General features: G+C 38.4%; 1 protein-coding gene across 1 annotated transcript; it reads right to left on the bottom strand.

Moving 5' to 3' along the window:
- Positions 1-750: 750 nt before the first annotated feature.
- On the bottom strand, positions 751-17423 carry LOC107590912 (lymphoid-restricted membrane protein-like). Its single transcript, XM_016279868.1, has 23 exons — positions 17400-17423; positions 17206-17262; positions 16926-16985; positions 15738-15802; positions 15501-15594; positions 14254-14391; positions 12896-12997; positions 12268-12419; positions 12148-12149; positions 8112-8164; positions 7467-7554; positions 7106-7253; positions 6633-6711; positions 4037-4083; positions 3818-3900; positions 2510-2694; positions 2202-2280; positions 2053-2110; positions 1916-1943; positions 1495-1635; positions 1170-1304; positions 917-1064; positions 751-830 (listed from the first exon to the last, which is right to left on the bottom strand). Exons 1-23 carry the CDS (start codon positions 17421-17423, stop codon positions 778-780), a joined length of 2019 nt encoding a protein of 672 aa, XP_016135354.1. The 3' UTR covers positions 751-777.
- Between the last annotated feature and the right edge of the window lie 2941 nt (positions 17424-20364).

Here is a 20364-nt window from a genome sequence, read left to right on the forward strand (position 1 = left end):
AAGCATATCTTCAGCAGCAGGAAGCAAGGTGTTCTGTTATGCTAAATAGGGAAGGAGCAAGTAAAATGTTCATGTTATTGTAATCCTTAGCCCAGAAACATACTCCGTACAAGCAAGAAAACGCAACAGTGTGGTTTCATTGTACATATTTAACATGCATTCCTTTGGAATCAATAACATACAAAATCAAGCTTGCATAGCCAGAAGCACTGGCATACTTGTGTGTAGAATATGTTCTGGGCCATATTTTCATTAGAAAATAGCAGGTTATAAAAAGCACATTTAAAAAAAATAAATAAAAATGAGTCTGAATAGGTGAGACGGCTGAGGCGACCTGAAGAGAAAACATTGAACATTTAGAGGAATGTGAAAAATGACAGCTGTTGCTAAAAGCAATGTTTGACAAAGTACATAAACAAGACAAACAGGAGGTCTGTGATAGACTGATATATATTGGTCAGGCAGAGTAGTTGGCCAATATATGACCATTTTGAGGTCTGCCAATAACTGATTGGCCGATTAACACAAGCAACCATTCTGCCAATTGTATTGCCTTTCATTTTTTAAATTACATGCACACCACCACCATTCAAAAGCATGGAGTCTGTAAGATTATGTTTTTAAAAGAAGTCTTATGCTCTCCTAGGCTACATTTATTTGATTTATAAAATACAGTATTATTGTAAAATATTATTACAACTTTAAGCATTTTTTTTTTAAATCAGTAAATAACTCCACAAGCTGAATTCACGACCTTGAAGTGGTGCGTTTTGTGCCTTAACTCACTTTGAAAATGTTCGCAGTTGACTGCTTCTTGTTTCTGAAATCATCTGCAATCACAAAAGAAACCCCATGTGATATTACTTTTTTTTTTTTTTACACAAGTATTTTTTTAATAAGAATAATATCAACTTACCCCTCTCAGTGTGGGACCCAAAGGACCTCTCATTCGGCGTGAGGTTCTCTCTGAGCTCCAACAGCTCTGCGTGCTCCTTGGTATACATCCTCCTCAAGTTATCCACATGCTGAATCATCACCTCCACCGTTTTACCCACTCTGGTCTCCTACACATGCAAGGAAATTGAGATGTAAACAAGCAGGCTTCTTTGTTAACTTTGGCTTTAGAGGACCATTTCAGCACTCTGAAGGGCCTGAGTAAACACACAAACCTGATGAACGGCCCCAAGCATCTCTGAACGGCTGGACACTCTGGTCATGGATTGAATGAGGACTTCCAGGTTCTTTTGCAGACGATGGATGATCTCCATGGACTGGTTATCTTCCTCACATCGTGGAATCAGGGCCTATATACCAAAACACAGTGTTATGTTCAAGCTACCTGTTCAAACATATGAATTGAGGTCAAATTTTGGAAGAAATTTTCAGTAAGAATTTTCTGTAAAAATACAATGCCCTGAAAAAAGCACTACTTCCTTGCATTGATAAAATATACATGATTTTATGTCAACAGAAAGTGCCCAAAATGACACTGACCTGCAGCAGACCTTTACAACTGTTCACTTCCTTCCGGACGTTCTCCTCAGCCAGGTCCCGCGAGCGTTCCTCCAGGCGTAGCCTCTTCTCCAGGGTGAACATGTCACATTTGAAGCCCAGAGAGAGCCGGTGGAACTCCGCCTGGCGGGAGAGCACATGGTAAACACTCCAGAAACATCACTGAGAAAACGGATACACATTTGTAAATATTTCAGCTTAATCGCTAGTTCAGAATCTAATTCAGGTCTGTAACATCTTTATACCAATTCTGCAGAATTCTTTGTAATTTACCAATTATGATGAAAATGTATATGCATAACCCTGCCAAATCCTATCAAGACAATCAATTATTATTACCATCTATCAAATATAGTTACACTCTATATTGAAATTGGACTGAATGGAGAGAAAAAAAACTCACCTCTATCTCTTTGTCACTTGGCGACAGGCTGCAGATGAAATGCACATTTCAGATTAATGGGTACATGAATATGTCAAGTGAGTCTTGAATCAGATTAAAATGTATGGATATAAATTCAGTACACAAAGCATTATAACCTGTTCTTGTCATCTTTGGTGGAATCGCTGGCATTTTCAGAGATGACAGATGTGTCACCTGAGGGAGGAAGAGGAGACTGACATTGAGGAAACAAGCTAAACTAGATGAGAAAGAGACAGACAGGGAGAGAGAAAGACCGCTTATCTACCTTCTTTTTCTGTGGCCACTGAAGGCTCGCCGTCCTCCTGAGCTTTTTGCTCCTCAATGGCTTCCATACTGCTCATTTCCTGTAGGAAGACCATTTCTTTTTAAATGTACTACACAGGTATGTAAACTTCATCAGCACATTACAATAGTTTACACTGGGCATCAGATGGCATGTTAAGAATGTTTATTAATAAGAACACAATCACCTTATGTAATTAAAAAAAGATTTGGGAAAGCAGGTAGGACCAGATTCTTCGGGCTTTTGTTGTATTTGTTTAGTTCATAGACTCTGGTGAAAGTGGCTCTTACCTTCTTGAGCTTGTTCCTCAGAGTCAGAGGGTCTTTTTTGGAGCCTTGCACAGCAAGGACTGTTGGAAAATTACCCTCATTGACAGTGGGGTCAAAGGTCATGTCCTTCGCTTTTTCAGAAGGATCCTTCAATGAGTCAGCTGAGGCTGCAGAGTTTGAATCAGATGTGACCACTGTCTTCTTGCCTTTATCCAAAAAGGAAAATAAAGAAAGACACTTAGAGAGCAACTTTGCTCCAAAACCTAGTGAGCTGCCAAGCAGACAAGGTGAGAGAAATGTTGATGTAGACTTAATTCACTACTAATAAATTGTATAATTAAAAAAATAGTTTGATGTAATAAATAAAAATGGATTTCCCCTAATATTTGTGTGCTATAAATTTTTTGGAGTAATGCACAGCTATCTTTAGCAGTATGCTAACAACAATCTCTGTTGGGATAAATTGTGACTAAAGTCTCATGCACTGCAATTGGTAATGGCGTACAAATTACACACCGAACGTAGGGTTCTAAATCAGTTATTAATTTGCATTTTAGTTAGGATGCTCTTTATGTACTGTAGGTTGCAGATAGCAATGCAGCTCACCAGAGTTATTATACTGTAGTATATATTCATATTTTTAATTAGCTTTTATTTTTATATTTTAATGTTTTAGTAATTTTAAGTTTTTGTATGTTTCTTTTAAATATTTCCATTTATCTTTAAATGTACATTTTTAGTAATTTTAGCCCTTCCATTTTTCATTTCAGTTAAGCTGCCAAAGCAATATTTCTCATTTTCATTTAAGCTGTCATCTTATATTTACATTTGCTGATGCTAATGCTGAGGGTTGGTCACAATATCAAAATGTTAGTAACCAATAGCAATTTCTGTGAGATTTCACAATTGTCACTATCGATTTCAAAACCATAGCAAAAGCCAAATTGCTATTGAACACACTCATTTAAAAAGCAAAATACGAATATAAATTAACAAATTAAATTAGAACAATGGCATGCAGCCTTCAAGTTTTTTTTGTCAATTATGAACACATTGCTTTAAGTTTTCTTATGTAAATATTCAAGTAATCAGTCAGAAATGAAAACAAATAAATGAACAACAGTTCCCATTTTCTCTTTTTCCTGTCAATATTGTTCATAGATTAATTTTAACGTAAAAAAAAAAAAAGACATTGGCAAATCTGCATTTCCATTAATCAACTTCATTTTGACAAAGAAGTGTATTCAATTGCAGTCGTCAGAAGCAGTACATTTGACATCTCTTTTTAAAAGGTCAACTGGGAACGTCCTCAAGTGTATTTCCTCCTACCTGGTGAGTTCACCCCAGTTGATATCACCTCCGCCGCCTCTGGCATGGCCTCCTCTTCCTCTGCTACTGGCAACAAGGGACTCCTAAACAAATAATTAACAATATGTACAAGCAACTCTTGAAGAGACACACATTAGAGCACTAACACACTCAATCCAGCAGCCCCTGCATAATAAATACATTCAAATAATCAGTTGCACAAAGAGGAAAAATACTCACTTGTCCGATTTTGCAGACACTTTAGAAAGATGTCCCTCACTCAGTCTCTATAGGAGACAACAGAATGGCATTGTGACCCAGTGACACTCTGAACAGCAACACACATACTTGTGTAAACTACCTACATATGCAAATAAACATCACACGCGCATTCATTTCCATACCTGTCCCATGACATGGCAGATGAAATATAAGAGCTACGCTCTGCTTTACAGAGAGAGAAGTGCTAGATACTTACATAATGTGTGTGAGAGCTCTACAGCTGGCAGAGAGAGAGCGAGAGAGAGAGAGAGAGAGAGAGAGAGAGAGAGCGCGAGAGAGAGAGGATGGAAAAGACAGGAAGAGAGAGAGAGGGAGTGACAGAAAGAGAGGGGGAGGGATGGAGGGGGAGAGCACTTGTACTGGCAGAGTTCATTGAAGTGGGAGTGAAAAAGTGCTATACTTATTCCAAACATACTAATGAAAAACCACACACACAGCCTGAGCAACATATTTTATCACCAAGTTAAAAAAAACACAAGGAAAATAACAATTAAACAACCAACAAAAAAAAACACCAAAAACTGTTGCAGGTCTGCTCCGACTGAGTCACAATCACCAGGGAAGAAACAAATGCATGATTCATTGGTTAGTTGCACTTTGTGAAGTTAGGATAGCAAAATAAATAGGCTTATGAAAAGCTTCCCATATTTTCTGTTGACGTCAAAGGCTGGGAGCCCAATCTGTAATTTGAGAGAAGCTAGCCAAATTAGGCAGATCACAACATTTATTGCACTTGACGTCCAGTACAAAATATAGATACTAAAGCAAAAAATGTTAAGAAACCAGTTAAGGGTTATTAAGATTTTTCATGCATTTAAAACAAGTCTACATTAATTTGATCAAAAATACAGCTAAAACTAATATTGTGAAATGTTACCACAATTTAAAATAATATTTCTATTTGAATATATTTTAAAATGTAATTACTTTGATGCAAAGCTGACTATTCAGTAGCCATTATTCCAGTCTTCAGTGTTACAAGATACTTCAGAAACCATTCTAATATGCTGATTTGGTGTTCAAGACACATTCTTATTATTATCAATGTTGAAAATAGTTGTGCTTCTTAACATTTAATATTAATATCTTAGATGAATAAAAAGTTTAAATGAACAGCATTCATTTACTTTTACTTTTGATAAATTGAATGCATCATTGCTAAATACATTATATATATATATATATACATACAGTGGGTACGGAAAGTATTCAGACCCCCTTAAATTTTTCACTCTTTGTTATATTGCAGCCATTTGCTAAAATCATTTAAGTTATTTTTTTTCCTCATTAATGTACACACAGCACACCATATTGACAGAAAAACACAGAATTGTTGACATTTTTGCAGATTTATTAAAAAAGAAAAACTGAAATATCACATGGTCCTAAGTATTCAGACCCTTTGCTGTGACTTTAGTAGAAGCACCCTTTTGATCTAATACAGCCATGAGTCTTTTTGGGAAAGATGCAACAAGTTTGTCACACCTGGATTTGGGGATCCTCTGCCATGCCTCCTTGCAGATCCTCTCCAGTTCGGTCAGGTTGGATGGTAAACGTTGGTGAACAGCCATTTTTAGGTCTCTCCAGAGATGCTAAATTGGGTTTAAGTCAGGGCTCTGGCTGGGCCATTCAAGAACAGTCACAGAGTTGTTGTGAAGCCACTCCTTCATTATTTTAGCTGTGTGCTTAGGGTCATTGGCTGGTTGGAAGGTAAACCTTCGGCCCAGTCTGAGGTCCTGAGCACTCTGGAGAAAGTTATATATAAGAATCTTACTGACCCCAAACATTTGAATGGCAGTGTAAACTAGCTTTTCTGCATTTAGGCTGGACCCGAATATGAAGCATTTCTTTAAAACCAATAGGCCTACATGCTATAGGACAGTTGATTTATCCCTTACCTACACCGATGTCTAGTAATATGCTACATACTGTTTTAACACTGCCCACTCCCTATGAATTGAAGTGCAGAAAAGCCCTCAGATCAGAAGTGCAGTTTATTTTGGTTGCACTCCAAGTTCACCTGAATATCTCCCATCTTTTTATAAGTTAATAACGTTCACGAGAGAGTGTCAACAATAGGGCAATCATCACAGTGCATCTGTCAGAATAACCCTTGGTTTCACAGATTAATAAAACAGTTAATATCTGATTCTGGACAAACATGGGCAAATTCCACTTACAAAACCAGTCTGTCAGATGTCAGGTGCTTATATAAATGTTACAAAGCAGCACAAAGCAATTCTTAACACCGAAAGCCCAGGCACATCACATTGATAAGAGGGTAGAGGAACGTCCTCTCACGAGCAGTCATTCCTGCTTACCGCCATCCAGAACGCTCCAAAACGCCCAACTGCAGGCTCCTCTTTACAGCACAACAGAAAAGACAACTACTGTCTCACTACACAGGACCACCAAACATGAAGTTCTTTGCAAAAGAACATAAGAGAGAAGGGCAGAACTAGAAAGAAACAGAAACACAAAAGGGGAAAGAGGAAGAAATGGCAAGCGGCGCTACAAACGCAACAAGCTTCCCCTTGGTTTCCCTCAAACTGACCTGCGAGTCACTCATGTCGGCTGTGGTGGCCATACGATCTCCCTCAGATCCTCCGTTTGTGGCAGTGGGCTGCTGGGTCCTGACCAGGGAGGAAAGAGAAAGTTTGTCACTAAATTGTCGGTTTGTTTTTCTGATGTTTCAGGATGCAGCTGCTCTCAGGAAGTGCAATGTTTGGTTCGTGTGCTCCAGCAGAGCATGGATGGGGTGTCTGTCCGAGTTTGGCCACACAGGTGCATGGTAAGCATGCAAAGTGAGGCTCTGTCAGTAGTAATAACTCCTTAATATGTCTCCACAAAACAGCCCAACACAGGAAGAGAGGACACATTTGACTAGCAAATGTGATCTTTGGGTGTGTGGTAGGAATTTCGAATGAAAGCAGACCATAATTTATTTTCGGTGAATCATTAACTAGCACTTTATATCAGTGAGCCAGAGAAAATCCACAAGCAAATGCTGATATATGGAAATTGTACCTTCCTGTAATGGAATCCCCAACTTCAGGCTGGCCCGCAGAGGGAGATACCATCTCCGAGTTCACAAGGGAGGAAGGTTCAGTAGATGAAATAAGGTGTTTGACTGAGGTCACCTGTTCACCGGGCGTCTCGGAGCTCAAAGATGCATCTGTAGAGTGAGTGGGGAGGTGTGTTCAGACACACAAAAGAGAGATTAAATAAATTCAAATTGAAATAAAAACGTAACAGAACATTTACAATTTTAATTTTGTGTTATGAAAATCATCTTATATTAAACTGAGAAATTAAATGTATTTTAGTCTAGTACTGTATGTTACTAAAACATTAAGCAGAGAAGGACAGTGAGAAGAAGAGCTTTTACCAGCACACTGACTGTGGGTGTGAGGCAGAGGAGCAGCCTGCTCGTGGGCGTCCTCAGGCCCAGTGCATTCTGGGAGTCTGTCTTCCTCCTGCAGTGGCCAGGAAAAGATTCAGAAGGGCAGCATAAAATAAATCTCTACTCTGCCAGAGAAAATGTCTCCCCAAAGATGACATATTGGCTACTTCTGAATGATGATTGGGTGCAAATCCACACTTCAGACATTTGCAATGCAAATGGTGGCAAGTTCATTTAGGTGTGATGTGCAATACCCTCTCAATGCGTGTTTGTGTGTGTACACTGGTTCTAAGGGTCATCCGAATTCCTACTAGCAAGTAGCATTCTCTAGTAAAACTATCAACCTGGCAGCAGTGAGTCACATGGATCCACCGACCAAGCCAAACGTTACATTTCCATGACAACAAAAAGAACCATGTGGCTTGGAATGCCTAAGACATGACACTCTGAAAGCTTGTATTTAAAAAACTCTTTGAACTTCACTATATCAATGAGCATAAAACCGTTGCTTTGCGTCACTGCATCATGAGATAGACCACAAGAATGATAACATTCACACAATTATCAATTGATTTGGTATCTGATAGAGAGGTATTATAGGAAATTAAGATAAGAGAAACTGAAATATACCTTTAGAGCTGTGCAAGGCCTCTGCATTCCTCCCTTACCCACAAACGGAGTTCCTGAAATAGAGAAAAAAAAGTCATGAAATGGCATTCATAACCCATTTTACTTACATAATGTGACATTTCGTAGCAAAGCAGTATATTCAACGAGCACAAGAAGGGAATTCACCTATAAGGTTTAACTAATATTAAAATTCTATACCATTTTGTGAAAAATTAAAAATATTAAAATCAACTGCTTTAAATATGAAATGTTAAAATGTACAAACAACTGCTATTTACTTTTTAAATAAACTAAATATCAGCCAATAACCAATATGGTATCAATATACTGTACATCCCATAAACAATGTGTTAATTGGAAAACAAAGCCTAAATAGCTTAGCCTAGGTATTGTTAACCAAACATTTCAGAAGCAGAAAAAATAACTAAATTTTCATGAAAGATTACAAACATTTACATTTTTGTTTGGAATAAGGTGCCGTTCACAGAAATCCATTCGCCCTTAAAGGGTTAGTTCACCCAAAAATTAAAATTAGGCCGTGTTTTACTCGCCCCCGAGCCATCCTAGGTGTATATGACTTTCTTGCAGATGAATCCAGTCGGAGTTCTATTAAAAATTGTCCTGGCTATTCCAAGCTCTATCGCCCCCGAGCCATCCTAGGTGTATATGACTTTCTTCTTGCAGATGAATCCAGTCGGAGTTCTATTAAAAATTGTCCTGGCTATTCCAAGCTCTATCATTGCAGTCAGCGGGTGTTGCAGTGCTTCAGTCCAAAAGAAGTGAAATTAAAAAAAACGCCCATCCATAAAAATAAAAAGTGTCTCACAAGGCTCCGGGGGGTGAACAAAGGCCTCCTGTAGTGAAACGCAAGACAAATATCCATATTCAAAACGTAATAATCACTTTAATCTAGCTTGCGCCAACAGTTGTACACTGAAGCAGTTCCGGGCTGATGACGTATGAGGTCAGCGTTGCGCATGCGCCGCTCAGAAGTGACACAAGCGGGTTTTTATGGATGGGCGTTTTTTATTTCACTTCTTTTGGACTGAAGCACTGCAACACCCGCTGACTGCAATGATAAGAGCTTGGAATAGCCAGGACAATTTTTAATCTAACTCCGACTGGATTCGTCTGAAAAAAGAAAGTCATATACACCTAGGATGCCTCGGGGGTGAGTAAAACACAGCCTAATTTTCATTTTTGGGTGAACTAACCCTTTAACACAACAGCAATTAGATTACAAATATTTATAATACAAAACTGTGTTATTAAGAAATTTAATTGTCCCAGTTTTCAGATATATATATATAAAAATGTTTTAATGCCTCAATGTCATATCCAGTTGTTATGATCACACAATGGAGCTTAAGTGACAAGCCTCTGGTGTTACTGGCAGTCATGTGGTCAAGGATGGGGACAGAGAATAAAGGTTAACCTTACATACTGACCAAAGATGGCAGAACAATGGTGAAAGGAAAGCCAAAAATGGTTTGAAGCTAGAATGACCCTGTTTTTCCAGCTAGTGTTTAAGCTTCAGGGATGGCTGCCTGATCTGTGCCACTAAAGGTTAAGGAAGGATTATTTAGCCTGAGGTATCTGACACAGACCGGTTGTCCTCTAGGTGTGACCATTTACACCAGACAACTTCCTCTCAAATCACACCTGACCTGAAATAAAAAAAACTGTATGGCCATGTGTACTACCAATACCTACTACGAAGATCAAACTCTAAATTAAAGGCACAATGTGTCATTTTCGCCGCTAAAGGGCGCATATTCAAAATAAACAAAGAAGAAAAGGCGTAGTTTGATGACGCCGTGACTGAGTGTGGAATCATGGGAGCTGTCGTCTTCATCCCCACAGCCGATGCAATCCGACGGGACTCAGGCAGAAATCATGTTCATGGATGAGCTATTGATTTATTAATGTAGTAGAATGAAGCAGGGTGAGGCTGAAAGCCATCGAAGCGAAACGAGGCCACTGAACTAGCGTGACACATGGCTCAAAATCAGCGGAGCTTTTATTATGCCAGTCGACCACATATGTGGGGGAAAAAAGTGGCGCTGTTTTATCATACGAGATACCATTTGAAAGTTGTTATAATGCTACTCTGTACATATTAAAGCGTCTTTGGTGTTTCCATATTTTCTACAAAACAAAACGAGGGGTTATGACGTCATTGGCAGGCGACACAATGACACTGTAGACACGGTCCGTGTCACTAGTTAAAGGGGTCATATGATGTTGCTAAAAAGAACATTATTTGGTGTATTTGGTGTAATGAAATGAGTTTGCGGTTTAAGGATCAAAAAACACATTATTTTCCACATACTGTACATTACTGTTTCTCCTCTATGCCCCGCCTTTCTTAAAACGAGTCGATTTTTTTACAAAGCAACCGGCAACCAAATGTGATGACCCCGGGCTGGACTGCGCTTCTTCCACAGTGAAAGCCGATCCAGCGAGCCACAGCATGAAGTTGGTGTATTTCCTCAGCGACCAGCACGGATCAGCTCTAGGCATGACGAAGCGGATATCGTCCTCTTTTGGAAGGCCAAACAAAGTAGTTTCGCTTTCACAACGAAACACAGCGTCTTCACGATATGGCGGCAGCAACAATACTACAGCGAGAATAAAAGTTACGCCTTCTTTCTTTGCGTGAACGTTGGGCGGCGTTATGCAAATCTTCCCACATTGTGATGTAGACATGTGGGGGCGTGTTAGAACGACCCTTTTTAGGTAGGCGTGGTTAACGCTTAACTTTTATAAAGAATATCTCTTTGGATTTGAGACTTTAGTCTTTGCAACTTTACAGATCTTCTTTATGCACCAAGAGCTTGTAACACTCCAAAGAGAAAGGAAAAATTTAAATCGCATCATATGACCCCTTTAAAATTGCTTATTTCTCTGGATTTAAACATTCTTTGAAACATTTGGGATAATGCAAGTACACAAGTCAGCAAAATATATAACACTGTTCTAGTGGTTCTTGGATATTTTAATTTAAAAAAATCTTACATACTGTTCCTTTAAGTTACTATGCCTAAATTTAACTACTTAAGTTTAATACCACAAGTATCTGGATACATGAATATGACAGAAATAATCATGAAAAGGTTTCTAGCAACACATAAAAATGGGAAAAATTTCATTATAATAAAGTAGCTGTTTTGCCAGTGAATTTCTCAGGGAGGCATGCTGCTATTCACATCACAGAATTAGTCTCATGGCATTTACTACAGCTAAGGTGATAAAAGTCTTTAAGCTTTTTGATGAAATTTCGTTGGCGAAAACAGGCCATTATCTATTGTCAAGTAGTGTAGCAATGTATGAAGCACATAGCACATTGGTCTCAAATTCAGTTCCTGGAGGGCCACAGCTCTGCACAGTTTAGCTCCAACCCTAATCAAACACAACTGATCCAGCTAATCAAGGTCTTCTAACTACTTAAGTTTAATACCACAAGTATCTGGATACATGAATATGACAGAAATAATCATGAAAAGGTTTCTAGCAACACATAAAAATGGGAAAAATTTCATTATAATAAAGTAGCTGTTTTGCCAGTGAATTTCTCAGGGAGGCATGCTGCTATTCACATCACAGAATTAGTCTCATGGCATTTACTACAGCTAAGGTGATAAAAGTCTTTTTAAGCTTTTTGATTGCATTTTGGTGAAATTTCGTTGGCGAAAACAGGCCATTATCTATTGTCAAGTAGTGTAGCAATGTATGAAGCACATAGCACATTGGTCTCAAATTCAGTTCCTGGAGGGCCACAGCTCTGCACAGTTTAGCTCCAACCCTAATCAAACACAACTGATCCAGCTAATCAAGGTCTTCAGGATTACTAGAAACTTCCAAGCAGGTGTGATTTGGAGCTAAATTTTGCAGAGCTGTGGCCCTCCAGGAACTGAGTTTGAGACCACTGACCTAGCAGCTTTCTGTTAGTCAATTCCACAAATTTGCAAGACTACACAGAAATCTCACGTGAAATTCCTGAATACGTATATATTCCTAATGAAGTGGATTTCACCCCTTAAAATTCATAACACAATGACAAATGTGACTGGAAAATGAGAAAATCTTTGTTTTTCAATAAACTGCCATCAAAAATCATACAATATCATCTCTGCTACCATATCAGTCCACTTACTTGACAGACAGGTGCAGGATCTCGGTACGAGAACGTCGCATGTTGCTAGCCATCTTTAGAAGCTCCCTCTCCAGAGAGTCTGTGTACTGGTCCAACTGCTCTAGACTGCGGGTCCAGTCACTCCTTCTCTGCTCGAGCTGCACCTCCAGGCCCTGCCAGAGTTCACAAGATCAACAATGAGGCTCACTGACTAAATACAACACACAGTGCACCAGTAAATCATTACTACCAACTAAATCATAGTGAATGCGATAAGATCAAAACGTTTCATCAAAGACTATCTTAAGGAAAGTAACAGAGTTAGTCTGACCCGACACATTACCCCTGTGCATCGTGGGAATTGGAGTGAGAAATATTGGCCTGTATAGTTTACCACCGGGGAAGACCGCACGTACTGATGTGGTCCACTGAATACACACAATAAGAGTGACCATGTCCAGCCAAGCAGTTATGCAATGTGGTAGATAAAAGTTCACATAAGGGGAGAGGAGTTCTTATATCATTTTTAAATGCCCGTGTGTCTCTCTATATAATTTTTATCATGATTAGTTATTTACATATGTGCAAAAATTTGCATAACTGTTGATAGATACTTTACGATTTGACTTAGTTGAAGAAACTCTCTTACCTGTATCTTGAAGTCGGTATTGATCTCCTGAGTTTCACTGTTCTCTGTAAGGCCTCTGAATGCTGTGAGACAGGTGATGCCATCTTCCTTAAACTCCCTTTTCTGGAAAAAGTCATGTTTTACACACTTGTGAACACTCCAAAACATCATGGACCAGCATCATACAAAACCAGCATTCAGGTGTCTAAAGATGGAAAGCCGGCAAAATTAACATCAGACTAACTGTACAGATACAGTTTGCTTAAAGGGGTCATATGATGCTTTTTTAAAGATCATTATTTTGTGTATTTGGTGTAAAAGAATATGTTGACATGCTTTAATGTTCAAAAAACACTATTTTTTAAATACTGTACATTATTGTAGGTCCTCTATGCCCCGCCTCTCTCAAACGCTTTGTTTTCTACAAAGTCCCTCCTTCCGACAAGCGCAGTCTGCTCTGATTGGCCAGCTGACCCAGTGCATTGTGATTGGCCGAACACCGCAAGCACGCGTCGGAAATGTAACGCCCCTTACCATAATCGTGAGCTTCATCTTTCAAAATAAATGTAAAGACAGAGCCCGAAAGGGGAACAGAGTTGCGTGACAGACACAGTGATGAAGCTGGTATGTGTTTGCAGTACACAAGCCACGGTTAAGACAGCTGACTCCACTGTGATGTGTCTCGCTCTCGCACGCACGCCTCTCTCTCTCGCGCGCACACACAGCTCTCTCTCTCTCGCGTGCGCGCGCACGCACGCACGCACGCACACACACAATGCGCAAAACTCCGCATTTCTCTCGCACGCACGCCTCTCTCTCTCTCGCGCACACACACAGCTCTCTCTCTCGCGCGTGCGCGCGCACGCACGCACGCACGCACACAATGCGCAAAACTCCGCATTTGAACAGTCAATAGCAAATACTTAAACTAATAACAAAACAGTAGCTGATTCAGAAGCGCCAGATTGTCATAGCAAAGTCAGAATTACCTCCTCTCCTAGGCTCACGAAACGGTCGTCCATAAAATGCATTGCTGTTCTGTTGTAAGTAATCTTAAAGATTCCTAAATGCATCTACTTTCGGAAGACCACGCCTTCTTTCTTTGCTTGCACATTTGGGTGGCATTATGCAAATATTCCCACATAGTGAGGAAGATATGTGGGGGCGTGTTAGAACGAGCCATTTTAGGGGGGCGTGGCAGAGTCTTAACTTTGATAAAGAATATCTCTTTGGTTTTAAGACTTTAGTCTTTGCAACTTCAGGGATCTTATCTATGCACAATCAGCTTGTAACACTCCAAAGAGAAAGGAAAACTTGAAATCGCATCATATGACCCCTTTAAAAAAAAATTTGAGTGTGATGGCTGGTTAGTTGGTTACCAGTCTGCTGATCAGAGTTTTAAATTCCAGAGAAAGCTGCTCTGGAGTCGGGCCTTGAAGAAGCAGAAGAACCTCACGATCTAGAGTCTCATCCAAAGAAGATGCAAAACAAACAGAGGAGGACAGATGCTCCAAACCCTAAAAATACACAGACATGCATGATGTTAAATATTTTATAATATTATAACATTCAAAATATTTTAATATAAATATTTTAAAAATATTTTTATAGTTTATTTATTCATATTTTAATGCCATAGATAGATAGACAACCATTTGTTACAACCAAAGTCTGCAGAAGATCATCTTTGAAAATACAAAACATCGAAACTTGAAGCAGATGGGCTGTAGCGGCAAAAGACTGCACTGGGTGCCACTCCAGTCAGCAAAGAACAGGAAACTAAGGCTACAATTTGCACAAGCTCACCAAAATTGGACAATAGATTGGATGAGATTCCCCCATTCTGTGTAAAGCGCTTTGAGTAACCAAAAAAGAGCTATATAAAATGTAACAAATTATTATTATTATTATGCATCAACTGTTCAGGTTGCTGGTAGCATAATGGTGTGGGAGATATATTCTTGGCACAATTTGTGCCCTTTAGTACCAATTGGGCATTGTTTAAATGCCACAGCCTGCCTGAGTATTGCTGCTAACCATGTCCATCCCTTCATGACCACAGTGTACCTATTTTGTGATGGCTAATTCCAGCAGAATAACATGCCATGTCACAAAGCCCAAATCATCTCAAACCAGTTTCTTGACCATGACAATGAGTTCACTATACTCAAATGGTGTCCAAAATCACCAAATCTCAATCCAATAGGGCACCTTTGGTATGGGGTGGAAAAGGAGATCCACATGGATGTGCAGCCAACAAATCTGCAGCAACTGTGTGATTCCATGAAGAATTAAGGCAGTTTTGAAGGTAAAAGCGGGTCCAACCCTAGTATACAGTTATCGCCAGCTACGACAATGGAATCTACCACAGCAAAAAATAAATAAATAAAAAATTGTGAAATAAAGCACATGTAGTCAGGCTCATTGTAATGCCTAAAGTTTGGTGTAAAGCACTGAGAGGGTGTGGATTACTGAGTGCACTCTATGGCAGTGGAGTGGGAGAGAGAGTGGGCGGACAGAGAACAGCACATGAGTGTTGGTGGGAGTGGAGAGAAGAGACACTCCAAATCATGGACGGGACAAAGATAGACAAGTGAATTGCAAACACACACAAAACACTGCAAACCTCCACGGGATTCTGTGCCAGAGCCAACTCCGTCTGAAGAGAACCTGAACTCATTTGATTTAGTCTGTAGGCCACAGAGAGAGAAAGACCTGGGCTGCAAACACATACATATACAGTTAGAAAAACATGTGAAGTCATTTCTGATGTTTGTGCAAGTATTATGCTTGCCATTAATAAGGTCAGTTAATCAGCTAGTATTTTCATTGCTGTGTTAAGTGCAGTACATAGAGCTCTTACATTGTCATATCAGGCTGCATCATTTGCATTTGACTCTCCAGTTTGATCTTGTCTGCTCTCAACAGCTGAAGCAAGCCAAATTAACACATACACAATAATTAAACACTCTGGGGGAGATTTAACTTATTCCACAGTTATCACATGTACACTTCCTTATCTACAATAATTTTTCAGGCTTTAGTTTCTAAATCATTTGCGTGTAGAACTTTCTTACACCACTGATTCAGCATTCTGAGGGAGAAAGTCAAAGAGAGAAAGTTGTCTGCTGTGGCTCTCAGCCAAATACATGATTTGCCACATTATTATACACTTCTATCGTATGTTTTCATAGACAGTCGTCACATTCCAAAGTGTTTCCAAAGAAACTGTATATACACTATTATTCAAACGTGGGGGGGGGGATTTTACTGTTTTTGAAAAACAGTAAAATCATGAAATATTATTGCAATTTAAAAAATATTTTTAAACTATTTTAATATATTTTACTCCAGTCTTCAGTGTCACACGATCCTTCAGAAATCATTCTAATATGCCGATTTGGTGCATAAGAAACTTTTCTTATTAATGATGAAAATACCTGTGCTGCTTAATATCTTTGCGGAAACAAATTTTTCCAGGATTCTTTGATACTGGCTCAGGGGAAGTGTTAGAAGCTTTTTGGGAAGCGCTGTGTTGCCACTGAAAGTTTTCGTACGATACATCCATTTTTAAGCCTTGCAAACTTAAACATTTGGTTTTCTGTGATGGATTTTAAATTGCTGTTGCAAATTTTGCTTATTTGGCACACAAATACTGTTGCCTAGTTTGTAAGCAGATTGCAAAAATAGCTTGTGATAGTCTTGGAAGCATCAGCTAAAAACAAATCAGAAATGTTTAATGAAATATTTCTAGAAAATATATTGGTATAAATATAAATTATTGTCCTTGTGTGAAATTATAGATACTTGTCTGCCAAAGGATAAATCTTTACTGTTGAGTTCTTTGTAGTAGGCTGTATGGCTCTTTGAAGATCTATTTATGTGAAACTAACAATTTGGACAGACATGGGCATGGCAATATGATATCTAAATAAAATGTGGTCACCCTTGAACAACTTAGCCAAAGCAGCATTAAAAACAGCGCTGTGGTAAAAATGACAGATTACTGATATTAGACACGAAGAGAGAAAAAAAGAGAATTGGAGTTCACCTCTGTAACTGAGGAATATTCCACAATGACCACCTTCAGTTCATCGATCTGTTTATTTTTCTAGAAAAGAAAGAAGGCAGTTTCTGTTATGATACTGGACAAATATAATTTAACATGATTGCAGATTCTATAAACATACCAAATAAATAATAACACTGAATGATTTTAGCAATAACTAAATAAAAGCTAAATTCTTCTGTAAAGTTTTATAAACAACTCAACTTTGTGTCTAAGTTTTCATATCAAATCATTGTCTTGGTGATACACAAGATGGACTGACCTCCTGAATTATCGACTCCTTGTCAGCCAGAATGGCATCAAATGAATGAACTTGGACCTAAGTGTGCAAGAAAACATTCACCAATGACAGACCTAAATGTTTTTTTTTTTTTGCATAAAAGACCAATCATTAATGAGTAAACTAAATTAAATGTGCGATACATAAACTTTACCTGCAACAGAGGAATGTGTTACTATGGTTACAGTGGCTACAGTCATAGAGGACCTGGGTCTCGCCAGATGCCATCCCAACAATAAAGTCAAACAGAAAGTTTGCAAAGCAACACCTACTTGTTCTGAGTCACCATGACCGTGTGTCTGAGCATATTGAGGCAGTATGTGTATATATTATATATATATATATATATATATATATATATCTCATATAAGTCTGCTGCTATCATCTCTTTTAACATACTTAAAAAAACTTTTTGCATTCACCTAAATTGCGGTTGCCTTCATATAAGAACAATAGCTATAAATGAAAGCAGCTTTTGTCTCCTGTTAGCTTAGTGGTCTGGTCACCACAGAAAGCACATCAGGTCAGAGACATCATGAGGAGAGAGCAGGACTTCATTGATGACAGATCAGACAGTGTTTGCCTCTAGGTTTGAATGCTAAGAAGCATCTCTGCTGCTGGGTTGGAATGAGTCAATGTTCTCAGATGCTCTTAGAGGTTACTTCAGTTTAACCAAACAAAAATAATAATATTAGTTATTGTAATATTAGTTAGCTTCACAACCTGCTGAGGAACAACATCTGTCAATCTAAGGGGGAAAGGAGCAGTAAAAATCTACAAGATATCAAAATCTGATTGATTGTAACGCACATTCCTGGTCTTAAGATGCAGTCACATTAGTGAAGATTCATGAGCTAAAACGATCCATTGTCAATAGTATAGCAATATATGAAACAGCTCACATTGAAGTCACTTTTGAACCAAGCTTTCAGACAAACTTGAAACTCTAGCAAAATCTGCAAAGTTAAATCCTTAGTCCTCATGCATTGTGTGGATACCTATTGCAATGACCACACTTTGCCCACAAATAATTGCCAAAAAGGTTAATGTGACTGCACCTTTAATGTCTACACTTTATCAGTACTTCTATATTATGTTATTCTATAAAGAAAAAATGGCTTGTCATTGTAAACTTTAAACGAAACTAAAATGTTGATGATTTTACATTCTATATGTATTTACATTTTACACGCTAAATCTACATGGGAAAATCTTTCCTCCTCGAAATTCTCGATCAAATGACTATTTCACCTGTGAAATTTATCAAACAATAACCACACTTTTATTTGTATCAACAGCACAAACGGTACAGAGTACATGTGCCACACACAACCTGAAAGTGAAGTCAAAACATTTCGATCACCATCTGGTGGCTGACTGCAATATAGGTCATAAACTCCTACCTCTCCATTAGGGCTGCACAATAAATCACATGCGATATTTAACGCGCATTTTGTCAGTAAAGCCTGTTCTGGAATCAGCCGTAAATCTCCATCACGTGCGGGCTTTCACATAGAGAAGCATTTACTACACAGAGCCGTTGTTCACTGACAAGCTGAGCAAAACCACGATCATATTTTGCGCATGTTTTGCGCAGCTCGTCAGTGAACAACGGCTCTGTGTAGTTAATGCTGCTCCATGCGAAAGCCCACCCGTGATGGAGATCTACCACTGATTACAGAACGGCTTTACTGACAAGATGCGTGTTAAATATCGCATGCGATTTATCATGCAGCCCTACTCTCCATGTAAACAAATAAGATGTGAGCTAAACTAAACAATCAAATTACATTTCAAATAAAATGTTCCCAAAGATGGTTTCCATCATTTTAGGTACTTCTTATCATGCTAATGTATGTTAAAGTGTTACATTATTAGTTCATTATTATTATAGTGGGGAAGTCGTGGCCTAATGGTTAGAGAGTCGGACTCATAACCCAAAGGTTGTGGGTTCGAGTCTCGTACCGGCAGGGTATATATATATATATGTTTGTTTTATATATAAATATTGTTTATTATGATTAGGTTTTTCACAGTTTTACTGTGCTTGATGTATAATAGCTACAAAAAAGTATTTATTATTACTAATTGTTTTTTCAAAAAAGTAATGCCAGTTACTTTGTTTTCCCATTTATTGACTGACAGCTCTCCTGTTCCCATATTGGGAGAAATCGGGAGTACAGAGGCCTTGTGTGCGCTGTGTGAACATGATATTACTGTAGTTCTAGACTAAATGTGAATGTGCATTAATTCATCCCACTCACAAAAAAACAGATTTAGTATTCATCAAAATAAATTAAACCAGTGAAATGTCAACTCAGAATATGACGCAAACCTGCTATAATTAAATATGTTAACATAAATGTATCTAATCCCATTTTATTAACCAATGTCTTTGCTGCTGACCTGTGATGATCCAGTTCAACTATACAAAATAAGCAAAAATGACTTTAGAGAAACTAACAATTGTGCTTTGTTTTTTTTATTGATGAAGAGTGTTTCTTCTCCTGCGTTCTACTGTACAGACGTGAATTTACTTTTGCTTCAGCCTGAGGTTTATTCATTACACCTTTTGGTGTGAAAGGGCTTTTATATTTGCTATAAATAGAACTTCTTATATTAAAAACAGTAACGCAAAAGTAATATAACGCATTACGCATTACTAAGTAACGCAATTAGTTACTTTTTTAGGGAGTAACACAATATTGTAATGCATTACTTTTAAAAATAACTTTCCCCAACACTGTGTGTGAGTAGTATGTGAGCTCATTGGGAATTAAAAATATTGAGCTGGTCAAATGTCAAATGCCAACACCAGGTTAAAAAAGAATAGAAAATAAACAAAGGAATTGGATTTTTTGAAATACTTTGTTGATGGAAATAAAATATAAACTATATTAGTCAGAAGTGTAGTTAACAAGGATCTCCTCTCAATCAATGATGCTGTCTACGTTTTTTTCATACCATGTGCATAATTCAACCCGGTTCATCGTTTGAACTGGTATATCTCCCAGCACTACAGTGAATTCACACTAAAATAATGGAATTAGAGTTTAACACAGCAATATCACAATGGTCTCGCATGATGAACTCACAGTATGAGCTCACAGTCAGTGCGCTGTGAGTTTACACTTTTAGCTC

This window comes from Sinocyclocheilus grahami, unplaced genomic scaffold, assembly GCF_001515645.1.
Source record: "Sinocyclocheilus grahami isolate Dianchi unplaced genomic scaffold, SAMN03320097.WGS_v1.1 scaffold8.1, whole genome shotgun sequence".
Taxonomy (NCBI): domain Eukaryota; kingdom Metazoa; phylum Chordata; class Actinopteri; order Cypriniformes; family Cyprinidae; genus Sinocyclocheilus; species Sinocyclocheilus grahami.

Bases quoted from the DNA above. Each gene is read 5' to 3' on its own strand.
- LOC107590912 (XM_016279868.1), bottom strand. From the start codon at position 17,423: ATGACTGTAGCCACTGTAACCATA. The intron at 7,555-8,111 runs GTATATTTCAGT...TGGCCACTGCAG, and splicing joins GGCCTTGCACAGCTCTAAAG to GAGGAAGACAGACTCCCAGA. The intron at 3,901-4,036 runs GTGAGTATTTTT...TTATTTGTTTAG, and splicing joins GTGTCTGCAAAATCGGACAA to GAGTCCCTTGTTGCCAGTAG.